Genomic DNA, 16,987 nt, shown 5'->3' with positions numbered 1-16,987 from the left:
AACCAAGTTTATCCAAGTTTATTATGAATACTCAAATGACTTATTAAAGAACTTAAATATATTTGAAACCATGCGTATCAAGAGCATCCAATTTGTGAACCCGGCGCATCCACCATTTTTAACATTAAACGATTCTGACTTGATTATCAAAAAAATCAAAAAATTAAAAATAAGAAAACGGAATGACTACTTACAGTAATTATAAACCAAGGAAGAAAAAACATTTTTTTGGCCCGATTGATCATTGATCTTAATTGTAATCTTAATTACTTTTTTACCATACTAGCATATTTTCGTCCACAAAGATTTATATGTATTTGTATAAAGTATTTTAAATGATTTAAGCTCACTTTTTAACTATTTAATTCAGTTTTTATGTGAAAGAAAATATGTTGCTAGTGTATTTTGAAAAAAATGTTGTTATTTAGCTGAATGTAACTTTATCTAAACCTATGTGTTGATTTTGTGTAAAATGATTTTTTTAATAAAAATCAAATATTTAAAACTTGTTCCTCGATTAAAATTAATCCGCTAGATTTTTACCGCAGCTTTCTAAATTTTGGTGTATTTGCTTCTTCTATTTATTTATGTTCAAGTGGTATTTAATAGAATTTCTTTTATGATTTGATTTGATACTATAATTGGTTTAGCAAAGAAACTTGATACATGTATTTTTTAGTTTTTTCTAACGCGTTTTATTGGTCTTCAGAATCTCTCTTAACGAAGTCCAGAGACCCACCAGTTCACGGATGCCGTCTATTTGTGAAACTCACTAACAAAGATTTAATATCTAAAAGAAAATTACACAATCCAAAATTTAAATCATTCAATAGAAGAATCCGAAAGACAATAATACAAAGAATCTGGAAAATCCAAAATACAGGTGTCCCAGAACGCTCGCACGTCCTCTTAATGGAAAATTCTCTATCAAAATCTGAATTGTTTTAGTATTCAAGTTACAGGCATTTAAAGTCGACCATTTATAGTGCATTTCGTGCAATTTAAGGAAAAAATTTCGCAGTTAACGTAGCAACAAAATGCAAATGCTATCTAGCAATTTATGAGCTGTGATTGGTCAACTTAAAGCGCTTGTAACTCAAAAACTGTAAGGGCCTGAACATTGTGCGATAGACAATCAACTCAGATTTTGATAAAAAATTGTTAGGAAATGCGAGTGTTCTGGGACATCCCGTGTGATACAAAAACTATAAGAATGCTTGACATCGAACAACGTCTACTGCTTAGCTTAATTTTAACCATTCAAAAACTCAACTCGCCTTGACATTTATCACTATTTGTCATCTCTGGCGATGCTTTGTTGTGCGCTTGTTTGTCTTCAAGCACCCCGCGGGTTTTCGTATAACGCATATGCTTGTTCAGCGAGAGATAATCGTGAAACATGTTTACGCCTCCAGCAATCGATATCTTCATAAAGGTTCTATATACTATATACGTACACCACCCCCCATTTTCTAATACATGTTAATTTATCTTGTTTATCTTTTCTAGTAGTGAGTTGTTAGTCTTCAAACTTTCACAAAATTGATAGTTCCGAAGCAACTTTTGATAAAATTAAAATAGACTACAGAAGTATGCGATGTAAAAGTATGGTGACATAAAATTTAATATTGTGGGGCGTAGGATAACTAGGATGACAAAGTTGTATAAAGGAGCGCTAGTTTTATAAATCTCGCCTCGAAAACTGTAAATTCTTAAGTGTACATTATAGTATAAAATACATAATGGAGTATTATCGAGCTGCCAACTTTGTTATATTTTGTATTAATTTAAACTTGTTGGCACAAACTTGGGAAATGGTACGCAGAAAGTTAACAAAAAAGTTTGGCGACACAAAGCGGGATTAAGTAAGATACACGTACGTTGTAAAATACGTCTTTTGAAATCTTATTTTTTTAACGTCTTCCGGTTCGTCAACTTAAAATGCTCTTTAGCTCAGCAAAGATACCTTTTATTAATGTTAACTTACCTACTTCGTAAAGTGATTTGCACAAGTAACCAAGTTACTAGTTTGAAATCACTTCGCGTGGTGGATAAAACCTCAATTTAGCTCCCTTATTACGAATTCTTAAAGCGAAAATCTTGTATTTGCACTTTGTTTTGGGACTGGCGATATTTTCGTTTTGATTATTAGCAGCATTACCCCTTCAGTTGTTTGAGTCAGTTTCTTTTCTGGTTGAAAAAAGCTCTGATTTTCAATTAAACAGAGTGCATAGAATCCATTAGAATAATTTAGAGCTTCTCGTTCCTAATGGAACATTTCAATTTCATATCCGGATTTAAAAATATAAATCTACGAATTTATACTCGTGCTTTATGTTCTACAAAAATTAATAGTCCATTTTTCTTTCCGGAAAATCGAATAAAAATCATTACATCGGCCAGGTCAGGGGCTCCTCGATTATCGGTTTAGTATATAACCCAAACGTTATGAAGCGGCACAGAATCGATAGTCATAGATTGATAAAAGAGATGAGAAATTTAATGAGCTATGAACGAACAGAAGGAACGAATGATGCAGAAAGATGACGTCGTAGACGTTTGTTGGAGCGATGACGAATGATGATTACAGGACACTTATTACCTCTCTAGGGAAATTTTGAACAACTACAATTAGCTGCTAAGTTGTAACAGTGAACTGAAATTTGTTTAGTTCATATTTGAAAGCCATGAAATCTCTGTCGTCCCGGCAATATCACGCGCGCATTTTTTGGCGTACCTTAGGCTGTATATTCGCTTCAAAACTGGAAAATTTAATAAAGAGCATCTGTTAGGTTCCACATTTTTAATAAAAGAAAAATCGATATTCGTTATGTATGTTATAAAAATTCAGCTTATCAAAGCAAATTACTCCAGAAATGCTATATTTCTCCAGACAAACAAGAGGGAACAAGCTATAAAAATACCGGGAACTATGCTGTAAGCTGTTTTAAAACGTCAAGAGCATCTGATGTCAATATGTTTCATCTTCGACCTTTCGGCAGTTAAAGTAGAAGTTGGGCTTTCCACTTCACGTTTCAAACTGACAGAACCGTCAATACAAGTTTGTTTCTGTGGTAACAATATGACACGTAACATTTCCACGTGTAACAGATTATTATTTCAACAGAAATATATTTATATGCTTTTATGATTGAATCAGTTTTCAAGCAATATTCTGTTGCAATTTTTATATGCACTGTTTGAAACTTGATAACGCGTTTATAATAAATTTTTACTTCCGTGTTTAGTTCCCTGAGGGTATAGCGTTTTAGATATAAAACAGATAGATGAGAAATATAAAATACAATTTTACGCTTCATATGTGAAAAACGAATAACAAATTTTGCGAAAAATACGTTTTATTAGAATGACACGTTAGACGGTGAAGGATAACAGAATTCGGATCAGGTTACATTTTATAAGATTACTTACTTAAATTCTTTGACTTCAAAGTAATCGCATTAATTGTAGCAATTTCGTAATTTTTAAATGGATTTGATAAATTGTGGTGTTCAAACAATTTACGACAACTACACGTACGTACCTCGTAACAAATGACACGAAAACAAGTTATTTGTCAGTCTTCTTACAACATTCAATAAAATTGTGTTCTTGCGAGGAAATTGGATGAAATTACAGTGTTGGTAGCTAGACATTGGACGCATCTGACTAACAGAAATGTCCGAAAAAGTATTTTATTAGGATTAGTTTGTATAAAACTATACAAACAGCCAATACTTATTTATACTAATACATTATATTATGGTTTAAATGCATTTAGAAATTGTCCATTAGTAAATTAGATTTTACATTTTGACAAGGAATAGAATTCTGCGGCGGAAAATCATCTGTGGACGTAACAATCAAGACATGTCATCTCCTGGAATAAATCGCAATGTTTCCCTGAAAACTGCAGAAAGCTATCTTTAGGATTTAGTTTTAGATTCTGTGGTTTTTCAATTGACTTTTCATACATTTAATATATCGGTTTAAGTTATTAAGTTGTTTTTATTAGAATGCTTCTATTCTATTGAATTTTTCTTCTATATTTTCTGTAATTAATTCCATTTTTTATTAATTATTTTTTATAAGGTTTAAATTTTTTAAATCTTCGAATCCTAGAAATACTTCAGTTTTAATTTCTTTTTACTGGCATTATGTATTTAAATACGATAGGTAAATATACCCACTGTGCAATTTATTTTTAAAATATGAAAAATATCGAATTACAATAAAATAAATGCCAATGTTATCGTACATGTATTTTTCATAAATCCTCTCTTTACTCATAAATATTCAATCGATATTTTTTATTGCGCAACTAATCGTAATGTACAAACCTTTCCAGATTTGTACCAACCGATATTAATTCATGCAAACTCTCCCAAAATGCTCCAACTGGTCGAAAATCTTTTTTTTAATTTTGTACACAGCAAATTAATTGTTTATGAAAAAAGATATGGAGCATAAAACCGTTTTACAACTTACCTACTTCATAAAAAAAATACGAGGACACGAGTCGGCCCCCTATCAATAATTTCCCCGATAAAGCTCATCCTCCCTTTTTTCCCGTCTCTTCTTATCTCCTCTGCCAATGCAATTAGTCACCGCGTCTGACGCACAACATGAAAACTTTCCTAATTACCTTGCCATGATCAAACCGAGCATTGGGCATAATTTTTTAATGAGTAGGGACAGTGGGAATCGCTGCAGACTCGTACAATTACCAACAGCTGCATGTCTATGGTTCAATTTGTTCCCAGAAAAATGAGATAATTAAGCTAGTGGTGGCAACTTTTTTCACCAAACCTCCATAATACGAGAAACTTGAAGTAATTTTTCTGAAATTTTATATCCTTAGGGATCCGTTGTAATGGTGAACTTTTTTCATTTTTTTAATATGTAATCGCCGCTTTTCTCTTCGCTTTGATCGGATTTGGCAGACTTCTCATTAATCGTTTTATCCAATGAATGCTTCTTATTAACTTCGTTAATTATGTTTTGAATAAAACGAAGCTAAAGTAAATTGCGTCGAAGTGTTTACAGTGAAAGAAATACAAAAGTCATCCTGCGATATTATTATGGAGTAAGATTGATTTCAGGAAGCTACATTTTTTGGTTTTCATTTAATAAATTACCAACGACGTCTTTAAAACTGTTTTTCTTCTATTAAAATTGATGAGCCTATTTACTCTGCGAAGCTTCTTGTCTAAACCTCGCTTCTCGTCATTTTAACGTGTGCTTACAAAAATCCATTATAGCGCAATTACGTCTTCCCAGATTTTTGGATACAAAAGGAAAAGCTTTTAATTAATCTAAATAAATTATGATGCACCTCATCAACGTCATTTTAATAACTCCACATTCGCTCAATTAATTGCGACTATCAAACTTTTAAGTGCAGATATTTTCAGCCGACAAGAAATATGAATACTTTGTTGTAATAAAATATGACGCTTTTCTAATATCCGTAAATTTTAGCCATCACAGCATTCAAGCCCACCTAATCTGTCTCAGCCATAATGGCCAAATCAGCATAATGGAAGTTTCTATTTACCGAAGCGTCTATCTGTTATTGGCAACCAAGTCCATCCAAGTTAATTGTCAATACTAGAATGACTTCTCTTACGTAATTGAAATTTCTTTGGAATTGAATGCGTATCAAAACCCGGCGCATCCACCAATTTTGAACTCCAACAATTCTGACTTTTGATCACCATAAAGATAAGATAACGTAATGATCACTTAAAAACTTTATTTAATTATCTTGTTCGGCACAATAAGTACCGCTATCTCTGATATCTATCAGTAACGTGTTTGTTCCAATCCGCATGTACTGGACCTCCCGCTGTCCCTCGAAATGCTCGAAATTCGCCTGAGCTTTATCAATAGCAAACTTCATATTAATTCCATATTTTTCATGAGTGCCATCGTCGAACGTCACAGTCATCCTAAAGTAACAGTAAAGGGCCAGAGCATAAACATCCTCTTGCTGTTGATATAATGTCCCTGCAGGAATCTGTATGCCTTGAAAATTGTTCTGAGGGCCGCTATTTTTATCCCAATCGAATCCGTCTGTGCTTGTAACGTTCGTGGAAACTATATCTGCTCTAGCAAGGTTGAGAATCACAAGATGAGTTTCTTGGTGCAAAAGATCGGCATTACCAGTGCCGGTCAGGAGGAACACCAACGCGAGCGAGAAGAATATCATGACTCTAAGAAAAGAATTGGATTTGGGATATTAGCAAAAAGAGCACGAACTCACCTTTTATCATAAGAGCTGTCGATCGCAACTAAAATTGGTTGTTTGGGTTTTTATCAATTTATCGCGTCTAAAAATCACTGATACGTTTTGTTCCTCTCGGAATTTTGAAGTATATTAGCAATTTGTACAGGTTTGGAATAAACACTGTCATTTGATGAAACTGTGGATATTTACTTTTTTGTGTGTATCTCCAGTTTATTTATCTTCTCGGGTTGGAAAATAAATATTGACTACAAGCAACTTGCGCAATAACCATGAAGCCAAAAATCACATCAATGCAAGTTATTACAAAACGACGATTTCTTAATTTAAGTCACCGTAAAAATTACAACCCTGCCACTCTTTGAAGCGCCATAAAATCTGCGAAATTAAACACTCCGGAAAGGAGTGCGGTGTGGCGGAAAGGACTGAAAAATACGTCCGCACCCTGATCAGAAGCCTCTATTTCCGTGACACTCTTTTTTGCTGGCTGGGGTTTTGCAGCGACACAATTGGACCTGGCATCATTCGATGTCTCAGATAATTAAAGATAATCCGTCTTTCCGGCGTCCGTGATGAAACGCGTGTCATGGACTCTGATAAAGTCACGGACATGCGGGACGTAATTGGTGGCGCTACGCTACGTCTCCGCCAGATAAAAACCACGGCTCTAGCACCCCATAAATAAGTTCGACTTCGCCATTTGTGTATTTTTTCTTTATCTACATCGGTGGTTGGAAAAACAAGAATTCAGTTAGAACACGTACTGCAAAAATTGGTTTGCTTTGTAATCAATATCTGCTAGTTTTAATTATTTGCATCTAATAATGCAGACGTGTCGCTGAAGCCGCAACACAACAACTTTGGTGCAATAACAAAGGCTTAGCTCGCCAATTAAAACCGCAGGAGAATGCAACTAAACCGCTTAGATTTATAAATGCTGCAACAGCGCTTAAGTAATTTGTCGAATGTGAAAGACTGTTGCAAACTGGTTCCGTTTTACTAAACTTTCTATGAGTTTAAAAGCAGAGGAGAGAAATTATACAAAACTTAATTGTGCAAGTTTTAGGTAAACGCTTTCTTCATTGCATATGTATTCGCTCTAAACGTGCCAATATTCATACACTTTATATGGGCAATTACCTACCAATCAATTAAACATTTAACTTAATATAGGCAATTTAAAATACTCTTTTCTTTATCTACTTGTAGGAGAGAAATTTAATTTCACCGTACAGAAGCATAATGACGTTAGCTAGTAGTGAAAAAAATAATGTTAACTGTAATTTGACCATAAAAATATAATATCAATTTTAAAAGAATTTAATATTTTAGGGCGGCCCCGGCCAAGTTTCCCGCAAATCCTTAATTGTGAAGTTGTAAAAGCTTATGAATTTTTCACCCCATAAAAGTTTTTCACTTTGCTGTTACTTATTTATACAATTAAAGCAGCCGGATGAAAAGATACTGAACACATTGCAGTTTAATTTTCTCTCCGGCTTGCTACATGAACCCAAAACAAATAACTGAGCTGAAAGCAAACTCTTTTTTGTAACCATATTCCCCAACTTTAGAACTTTGCGGGCCTTTAATGATTTACTTAGGAAGTATTAAGGCAAGGATGCAATAAAATGAGTCATCGATGTTTTAAACCTCTGTTGTGGAAACATTTACCCCGGAAAAGTTCGTCATAAAAAAGTAATGGGTAATTAAAAAATTTTATCAGCATTTTTGCTCCTATTACTGTACAGTTCTTCTAAAAAAACTGGTGTGTAGAAATTGAGCAAAAAGAGTAAAATAAATGTGGGTTGCTGTCGCTTTGTCCGCAAGCTGTAAAGTTGACACTCTCTTTGTCGGCGAAACCTTCTATTGACTCAAAGTTTGTGAATAGATCTGTAACATTAAATGCACTCCCGCATACCTGTTATGAGGGATTTTGTTTACATTCAGCGAATTTTAAATTTGCTTTACCTGCCACTTTGACAATGTACCAAAAACGTTTGTATTAATTAACACCGCCATGTATTAACTAACATTTGCAAAATTTGCAACTGCGTTTGACAATGCATTGGAAATTCGATTCTCCAAACGAGAAGATAAACCTCCATGCCGATTTAAAATTTGTATCTCAAGCAGTTCGGATATTGATTATCAGCCCAGCCTGGTGCCCGCGTATAATCTCTTGAAAGCGTTCTCTTGTATTCAAGCTCCGGTACATTAACAGCAAACGCATGTTTTGTTACAGGGCTTCGTACTTAACCACAACATGTCTGGTCGTATCATCCACAGCAACCAAAGTTTAGTTCTCCAGAAGGTAACCAGACAAAGCGCCGGCCGATATGTCTGTTCTGTGGTGAACAGCGAGGGCGAAACCACCAGCAACGAACTCAACTTTCGAGTTCAATGTAAGTAGTTCTTAATTGGGTATTAAATTATTAAACAACAAAGCGAATCATTACCATAAACCAATTGTTATCATAATGTGCGTTCGAATCGGACAGTGGATAGGTGTCTTGGAAGTTTAAACGTTCTTAGGAGATTAGCAATATGGTGTTAGGAACGAACTTGTTGGAAAGTTTGGAACTTATTATACATGGCGAAGATCAGTAATTGGTTAAACGCATTTGTGTTGGTAACGATTAATTTGATATGGGAGATCAGGTTTGATGCAGTTTTGGTGAATATAATAGTGTCCTGACCGCCAATATGTGCGGTGAGGAACTGAAAGCATTCAGTTTACTGTTAGGAAGGGTTGAATGGCATTTATTGGGCCGCACTGAACCGTCACATAGACTCTGCCAACCGCTCCGTGTACTTCAACATTGGGAAAGAAGATGTACGTAATTACCGGCAGGTGATTCAGTTTTTAGACTGTTGAAAGTTTGGAATGCTCTCAACATCGATATCCTTCTAAAGAAACTTTGAAAATTGCCAATACGGATTCCTTGATCGAAGGGTCTTTTCATTCAGTTTTTTTTTGTAAGTTTTGCGATTTTAGAGGAAAGCACAGAATTTGCTTTGCATTTACAGCCACTCTATGTCAATGGCAATTGAACTAAAACTTTCTTGAAAATTTAAATTTTTACGATTTTAATGTTTAGTTTAGTGATTTTACAACAAATTTTTCCATTTTGAAAATTTCTTGTTCTCAGGTTCTGAAAAAAATCTAACAAGTAGAATTAAATTTAAAAAATTACAGTACTATACTTTTCTTTTTTGGTTTTGGCTGTCTGAGAATAATATACGGGTTGATTTTTTTTTCATTTATTTCTTACCTAAAGTCGAAAAGAAAATTTGAAGAGGTGCAAGTACATTAAATTGTGCATTATTTTTTTTACAACCGCTAGATTAAGTTGACATTTTGTTTTTAATTTTTAAATAACATTCGTTTAGACCCAAGTGTGCGTAAAACTGACATAAGAGTACCTAAAAATCACAGGAGTGCGTAAAAGTTTGTCACTTTGATAGTAATTGAAAATTGTGAGTCAGCAATCATTTAAAGATTTTGTAGATGTTACGCATATATGTATTTATAAATATAATAAATAATATAATTAAACTCGGTTTTCGTAATTGAATCTGCACACCAAAACTGCAGAAATTTTGGAAAGTTAAGTATCAATTATTAAAATATATAATTACCAAAGTCGTCAATTAAAATATTTATCGTTAGATTTTACGTTTTACTGGGATTATAGAAAAAATCTTGTTTTGTACTTGCGCGAAATGGATGTTAAGCCTACGGTCTACTTGGACAAACATTTAAAAAAAATATAAATTTAAAGCTAGAAAAGAATCTTTCTCAAATCTAACATTGTCAAGCAAAAAAGAAGAGAAATTTCAATTTAGTGACTGAAAAAGACTTGTGGAAATCTATAAAAATCCAAAATTTTGATACCAAAAATCAGAGGATTTTACAATTTGAGAATTTGGAAAATTAAAAATCTGAAAATGTTTCAGTTTGCTTTTTTCCAATAAAAAGTTGAAAATTTTAGAACAAAATGCTGTTAAAAGGTCAATTACTGCCTTTAAAAATTTAAATATTTTAACCATTCCAGGTTAGAAATTACTCCAAGATTTCAACTCTTATAACTGCATGCATTGTTTCTTTTTAGGCTAATAGGGTCTCCTGAACACTGAAACTTTTCGATATCAGTCACCGCAAAAGTTCTAAAACATCTTGTTAACCTCTTTTTACACCTTGAACGTAATGGAGATAAGTGTCACTTAATTGAAGATCTTAAGCACCAAGTAATTAATAACTATAACTTCTCTCCAAATTAGATTTAGTCTGTAGTTAATTATTTACTGTAACTTCACTTTTCTCGAACGAAAACTTGGAGGAGATGAAATTGAAACCGCTGGCGCTGTCGGACTTGTGTTGTGATAAAAGAGATTGGCTCTAATTACACTTAATTATAAAAAGAATTGGAACCATATTTTGATAACTGTGTTTTCATGCAAAAATTTGTATTTTTTATTCAATGCAATCTCCATTGACTTCTAATGAACATTGCGCTGTCGTAAACAAGTCTTATCTCGGATTGTCTCGTTAAAGAAAATTGTACCTTGCATTGTGACCCAGTTTGATATCGTGAAATTATGGTTTCTAGAATTTTGTTGGTGAGAACCTGATAAGAAAAATTAAAGATAAAGAAACTAATCAAGGAGTAGTTTAAAAAGACTTTAAAATAGAAGCTTGTTTTCTGAAATAACATGGCATGTCTGGAGAATATTTCCAAACGAGGCCGATACATTCCGTCTTGACCCTCAAGAAAGGTTCTGTTGAGAAAAAACCCTTGGCTTTTGCTCGGATCAACGGATCAATAACCAATAAAATAATACTTTGGAATCTACACAGAATCAATAACACGTGACAGGTAAACAAAAGCTGTTATGAAAACAGGGCGAACACTTATCTTTCTTTTCCCGAAAATATTAGGGCTAACTTTGGAACTATAATGACCGATATAGTTTATTGATTACGCAGAGGAGGGGCGCACAGTTACAGTTGAATTCCGGCCAAAGAAAATCTCGAAAGCACGATTTCTGTCCATTGATAATAATCAGAACTGGCCAGCAGCCATGGCAGAGTGCAATTAACTTCTTCGGTGCGGATGTTTATTGGAATTTTCTGGGCGAAGAGGGATAACACCGACTAGGACAAACATTGGAGACTATTAAGTTTAGTATTAATCCCGTGGGAACGGATATATGAGGATAATAATGTGTTACATAAAAGAGAAAGAGAAACTTTTTCAAATCGGCATAGTTTCTGCAATATTGCCCGTCCAAATTAAATGTAATTAAACAAATTAGCTTTTAGCTGCGACTTTTAATAATAATATTGGCAAACCAGAAGTTAAAACTGCAATCGGAACTTATAATAATAATTGTCTGTTTCTCTATGCGCTTGTTTGGCTATATTAGAGGTGGATGGTTTATACTTGCATCAAACTTTTCTTATAATGACATGGTGCTCTTCGAGGAAGTTCCTTAATTCTCTCAGTGGCAAAACGCAGGACGTGAATGCCCTTTATTAACGACCTACAAGCTTATAATTCCACGTTTGTTTCATCCGTGTGTGGTCAAATTGACCCTTTTGGGAACCTCTATATTATTTACCCTCTCATTATCATGGAAATATCAGGTCCAACGACAAGTTCTATCCCGCAGTTTGTCCACAATCCAGTTAATGACTTTTCAAAGTTCAACCTCCATTCATTAGATTTCACTTGTGCAGGTAAAAAACCTCCAAAATTTAAATCCGAGCTACTTTGAATATTTATAAAGGCAAAGTGTAGTTTATTTAGTGCCGGAATTATCAGGGGATAACGGACTGTCCTGGTCATGGCAATACATCACTTGTGTTGTGACAGCTAGACGCCTCTTGGGTCTTGGGACACGTACGAGCGCAGCTACCCTAATGGAGCACTCTATAAAGATAATAAATGAAAGAAGATGAAATAGCCGCCAAAATAGATGACACCGTTATCGGGACGGAAAAATGGCATGGGAATTTGTTCCGGCAATTAAAAACAGAATATATGACACCCTCATGCTAAGCAAAAACGATGACGTGTGGACTAGGACGGTTTGCTGTACATAAATTTTTATTTACAGATTACACGTATAAAATAAGATTTACTACATTTTTCTGCATTTGACAAAGCTCGTTGTTCATTAAAATTAATTAATGAACACGATTCGTTGTTTATACCACAAGTAATGTAAGCTTGGTACTGTAATGAATAAACCGCCATCTAATTAACAATTAATTTTACTCCACTGTTTGAATGAACTTCAAACTTTAAAATAAACATCCTCTTGCAAACCCAATTTTCTGCCATATCCCGCATTGATGATATCGCTACCTACTCACTTTGTAGAGGATCGCATTTTTCCTGACTTGTAAATATTTTTATTTTTATTTCCATCATGCAGACGTTCCTACATGTCGCTTTGAAAAGATTATGGTGGTTGGAGCTTCAAGGGGTGAAAGCGTCGACATCGTCTGTGAAATCGATGCCGACCCTCCGGCCAAAAGCTACCGCTGGAAATTTAACAACTCCGGAGAAACCTTAGACGTGGCTGCTGAGAGATTCGCCAAGACCAGCAACGGAACAGTGAGCGTCCTGCGGTATACTCCCGTCTCGGAACTGGATTACGGATCCTTATCCTGCTGGGCCGTCAACGCCATCGGACATCAGATTAATCCTTGTGTGTTCCAGGTTGTGGCGGCAGGTTAGTGTCAGGAACTTTGAGCGGCAAAACGAATAGAAAGATTTCGAGAACAAAGAGCTATTTTTCATGAATAAAACTCTTTCCCGGTACCCAATCTTGAGATTTTAAATTTTCTGTGTCCCTGAAGTTGCTTTTTGTCCGCAGGCAAGCCGTTTCCAGTGCGAAACTGCTCCTTGTCTAACCAAACGAGCAGTTCGGTGGAGGTGATGTGCCTAGCAGGATTTGACGGCGGTCTTCCGCAACACTTTCTCTTGGAGCTTTACTCGGCTAGTTCTGCCACTCCGAGATACAACATGACGGCCCTGAACGAGCCCTATTTCTTCCTAGACAACCTGGAGCCAGATGTTACTTTCCGAATTGTGGTGTTTGCTGTGAATGCGAAAGGCCGGAGTCACGGAGTGGTGCTCGAAGAGGTCACGTTTAGGGACGCCGAGAAACGCACAGGTGAGTTTTATGAAGTATAGAGAGGTTAAAAGTGGGTAATGGAAGCGGTAGTAAAGCGAAAAGAACTTTTAGAAGAGGGACATGTTAATGCAAAGTTAATGTAATTTTTAGTTTTAAGAGTTTTATGGCGGGGACGGTTTCAAAAATTTACAAGTGGTTTTAAAGGTGCGATTTCTTTGTGTCAACGATAGTGTTGAGCACAAACGATTCGAGCTATCTCCCCGGAACAGGATAACTAATCGCTATGGAACTGCAGAAATATAGCATCGTTTGCAGTTTGTGCATAAGAGCTCAACTCTAATCTAAAATCAATCCTGCATAGGTAATTCAGGCCGATAATTGCTTTTGAACGGCCGACGGATTGTGATAAACTCCCTCACAATATGAGATTTACCAAGAGTTATGGAACGCATTTGTAACGTTGCGCGCAAAAGAGTTGACCTCACGCGATACGTTTGTCGCCTCTTATCACGGATATGTGAAGTGACGGGAAAAATCACTCTTTCTTCTAAATTAATGTTGTTTTTAAAGGAATGCGAAAACGGTGTAAGAAGAAAGTTATTGCCATTTACATAATTCTAATAGGACAATTCATTTTATAAGGGAATAAACAACGGACTTGATAAAGGGACATAATTTATAAGTCATGTTTACCTCTTTCGCGAGAAATTGGTAGAGTTCATGCAAATGTACGACTGTGAAGTCATGCACTGGAATATAAAAATAAAACATTGTCGAACATTTGCATATTTTAAATGAATGGTTTCATTTTATCATAAATAGTGTCAAATTCAAAAATGCGCTTATTTTCATATTCATAAGTTTAATGTACATAACACCATCAATTTATTGATTTTCTATCAATGCTACATGAACATACTTCTCTGCTATTATGGTTAATAGAATCCAATTTCAAAGCTTCAAAGTGGTCTGCCAAACCAATTTCGAAAATTGACAATAATTATAAGGTGCTAATTTTTTCATGCCATTTCAGCCACAGATTTCAGCGGCTGCATACAATGGTGGACACTGAATCTTGGACAGAATTGTCATTTGATTGTCATAATTTCTAAACCGGGCTTTACGGAAGACGTTTATTTATAACCAAACTTTTAATTTTTAACTCAATTGTCATTTTGAGATTTTAGCAATAATAAAACCGCTCGGCCCCACAACTCTTCCCCATGACCAAGTGTTGAAGCGGAAAACCAATTCTCGCTTCCTTGTGGCGGCGCATCAATTGCTATTGGTGGCATATCGCAGAAAAACATTTTCAAAATTTATTTGACTTGTATTAGCGTCAATCACAATGACAATAAAGCTTGGATTACATCGAGACTTTTTGAAATAACAGGAAAGTAGTGTTCAAGATTCAGTCATCCACCTTCGTATGACCGATTGATTGCATTACCATATAAAATGTTAAATTTTGTAGTTATTTACAGTACAAGCACCAAAAAGATCTCTGTAGCCGGAGAGCTGCATGTAAGCGAGCTTTCGCTATGAGTTTTTCGCGAGAGTACTGTACATGATAATTCGAACCGCCCCAGATCAACATTATATTGTTAGAAGTAAAACTTACTACATTTAAATTAATTTATTATATTATAAAAGACACAAGAAAAATAACCTCAAACCAACAGCAGTATACAAAATTCTAAAACTTCCATTTTTTCTTCAATTTCTTCCAACCCACGTTATTTTTACGAGTAACTGCCGACAAATACTGCACATAATCATTAGAGTAAGCTTCGTCATCGATCTTGCTTTTAGTTGGTGGAAAGCACCACCAAAATAGAAGTTTTCTTGCATTATTAATCGTCTCTATCATTAACGGTAAAGGATGGCTCATTATCGTTTAACGCGATGATATAAGATTCAGTATTAAACGAGCCACTGTTGTGTCAATTGATTTTGTGCTCATGACCACGACTACATTATTAACATGGACATGAAGTTGAAATTCGAATAAAAGGTCTAATACCTCAAATATTAAAACCCGTTTCTTTGTCCGGACTTATGACTTATGACATGAAAATAGCTCGAAATTTAGGTCTTGTTTTAATAGTCTAATCAATAGTACAAAAAGTGCCCTCTGATTACAGTGACGACGCGTATTTTTTGGTGACAGGACACGTTTATAGGACTTCATCAAGGCTGAAGCCGTACGTTCTAGTTTTAGTAAATAATAAATACCGTTTCTGAAGAAAATCCCGCGATAGCTTATTTATTATACAAATTAGTAAAAACACCTTAAAAATTTAATTTGCTCTGAACTAGCGTTATATTTAGTTTTTATCTACGTCGGTGGGTATTTTGAGACGTCATCGACATAAAAATGTTTAATAAAATTTTATAGAGACTTTTAACATCTCTCGTATGATCATATAGAGTGATTTCGTTCTTGTTACTTTGGGGCACATTTTACAAGATGTAAGAAAGTAGATATTTTCTGTGGATGATGAAGATTTACGTCAAGAACAGTTTTGGAATTTTTCAACTCCACCTCATAAAAACGAACTTTTATATTTACGAGATAATAGATGAGAGAATCGAATTTCTTAAGAAACTCGTTTTTTGTTTGTAGTGAGTAAACTTTGTGATGATGATGTTCAATTAGAGACGTCTCTGTACACTAAACGTTGAAAGGTTAAATTGTTAACACAGAAGAGTACGCTGAAACTGACTTTTGCAAGCATGTTGGTTTATGAATGCTACAAGGAAAAAGGCTTAGCAAAACGTAATAAACTGCCACAAAATGTATCAAAGATAAAGGAATATATTCGGTACACAGTGTTGCATATAAGAATGGGAGAACGCGGCAGTATTCGCTTTTCCAACTGAGCGCTTAAGTTAATAAATTCTAGAAAGCGACTGAAAATGAGATTTGTGGCTAACGGTTACTTAGCAAAAATGCACTGCGACAGTTAAATATATCACTTAATTTAACATAGTAGATTTTAGAATATTTTAGAACGGGAAAACGGGCGCTCCTGCGCTGTGCTTTATTTATGCGAACTTTTTATTTTACTGCGAAGGAAATTTAGTTGATCTATTGTAACACTACTGAACAAATTTTGAACGAAGTTAGAATTCTGTATCCGGAGGCCGTTTTGCTCGATCAGCTCAGAGCTCAGAGATATTGAAAAGGTGGTAATTAAATAAGCTTCCCAACAAACTATAGATGTTGCCAGGAGAGTTCGATATTTAAAAACAACTTAAGAAATTTTCACAGTTTTTAAAAACTTTTTGAAACTTTTTTACACAGAACTTTTAAATTGGTATTTTGATTTTCTAATAAATGTAACACGTCATGGTAAAGGTTGAGATCTCTGTTTTTTAACGCGGTGTTGAACACGTTATCATCTCTAGTCATTTAGAAGTCACATGACAAAAAATATAGCGTGACTTTTACAAAAAAATTATGTTTAGTTAACTTTTAAAGATTTTTTAAAAGTTTTAATTTGAGTAACTATAAAATTGTAGTTTTGTGATAAATCTGACTTTTCTAAATAATTTCACTGGTCAGAATAGAAGATCATAGTATCTAAAAAC

At 34.6% G+C, this 16,987-nt stretch overlaps 2 protein-coding genes across 3 annotated transcripts in view; one reads left to right on the top strand and one right to left on the bottom strand.

Annotated features, from left to right (window-relative positions):
- side-II (sidestep II transmembrane protein) overlaps positions 1 to 16,987 on the top strand; it is a 217,551-nt gene that overhangs the window by 189,412 nt on the left and 11,152 nt on the right. For both annotated transcript variants that reach the window (XM_088045132.1, XM_088045140.1), the window contains exons 9-11: positions 8,490 to 8,649; positions 12,689 to 12,988; positions 13,133 to 13,432. In XM_088045132.1, the coding sequence (XP_087901258.1) occupies positions 8,490 to 8,649; positions 12,689 to 12,988; positions 13,133 to 13,432 (760 nt within the window). The remainder of the gene's footprint in view (positions 1 to 8,489; positions 8,650 to 12,688; positions 12,989 to 13,132; positions 13,433 to 16,987) is intronic.
- On the bottom strand, positions 5,739 to 6,352 carry LOC148181289 (uncharacterized). The gene is made up of 2 exons (XM_088049645.1): positions 6,266 to 6,352; positions 5,739 to 6,215 (listed from the first exon to the last, which is right to left on the bottom strand). Exon 2 carries the CDS (start codon positions 6,209 to 6,211, stop codon positions 5,759 to 5,761), a length of 453 nt encoding a protein of 150 aa, XP_087905771.1. The 5' UTR covers positions 6,212 to 6,215; positions 6,266 to 6,352; the 3' UTR covers positions 5,739 to 5,758.

The sequence above is a fragment of the Gnatocerus cornutus genome, chromosome 1 (assembly GCF_029298725.1).
Source record: "Gnatocerus cornutus isolate USDA-ARS CGAHR chromosome 1, icGnaCorn1.1, whole genome shotgun sequence".
Lineage (NCBI taxonomy): Eukaryota > Metazoa > Arthropoda > Insecta > Coleoptera > Tenebrionidae > Gnatocerus > Gnatocerus cornutus.
The sequence above is the reverse complement of the archived record's forward strand: the minus strand, read 5'-3'. Positions and strand labels throughout refer to the sequence as shown.

Bases quoted from the DNA above. Each gene is read 5' to 3' on its own strand.
- LOC148181289 (XM_088049645.1), bottom strand. From the start codon at position 6,211: ATGATATTCTTCTCGCTCGCGTTGGTGTTCCTCCTGACCGGCACTGGT.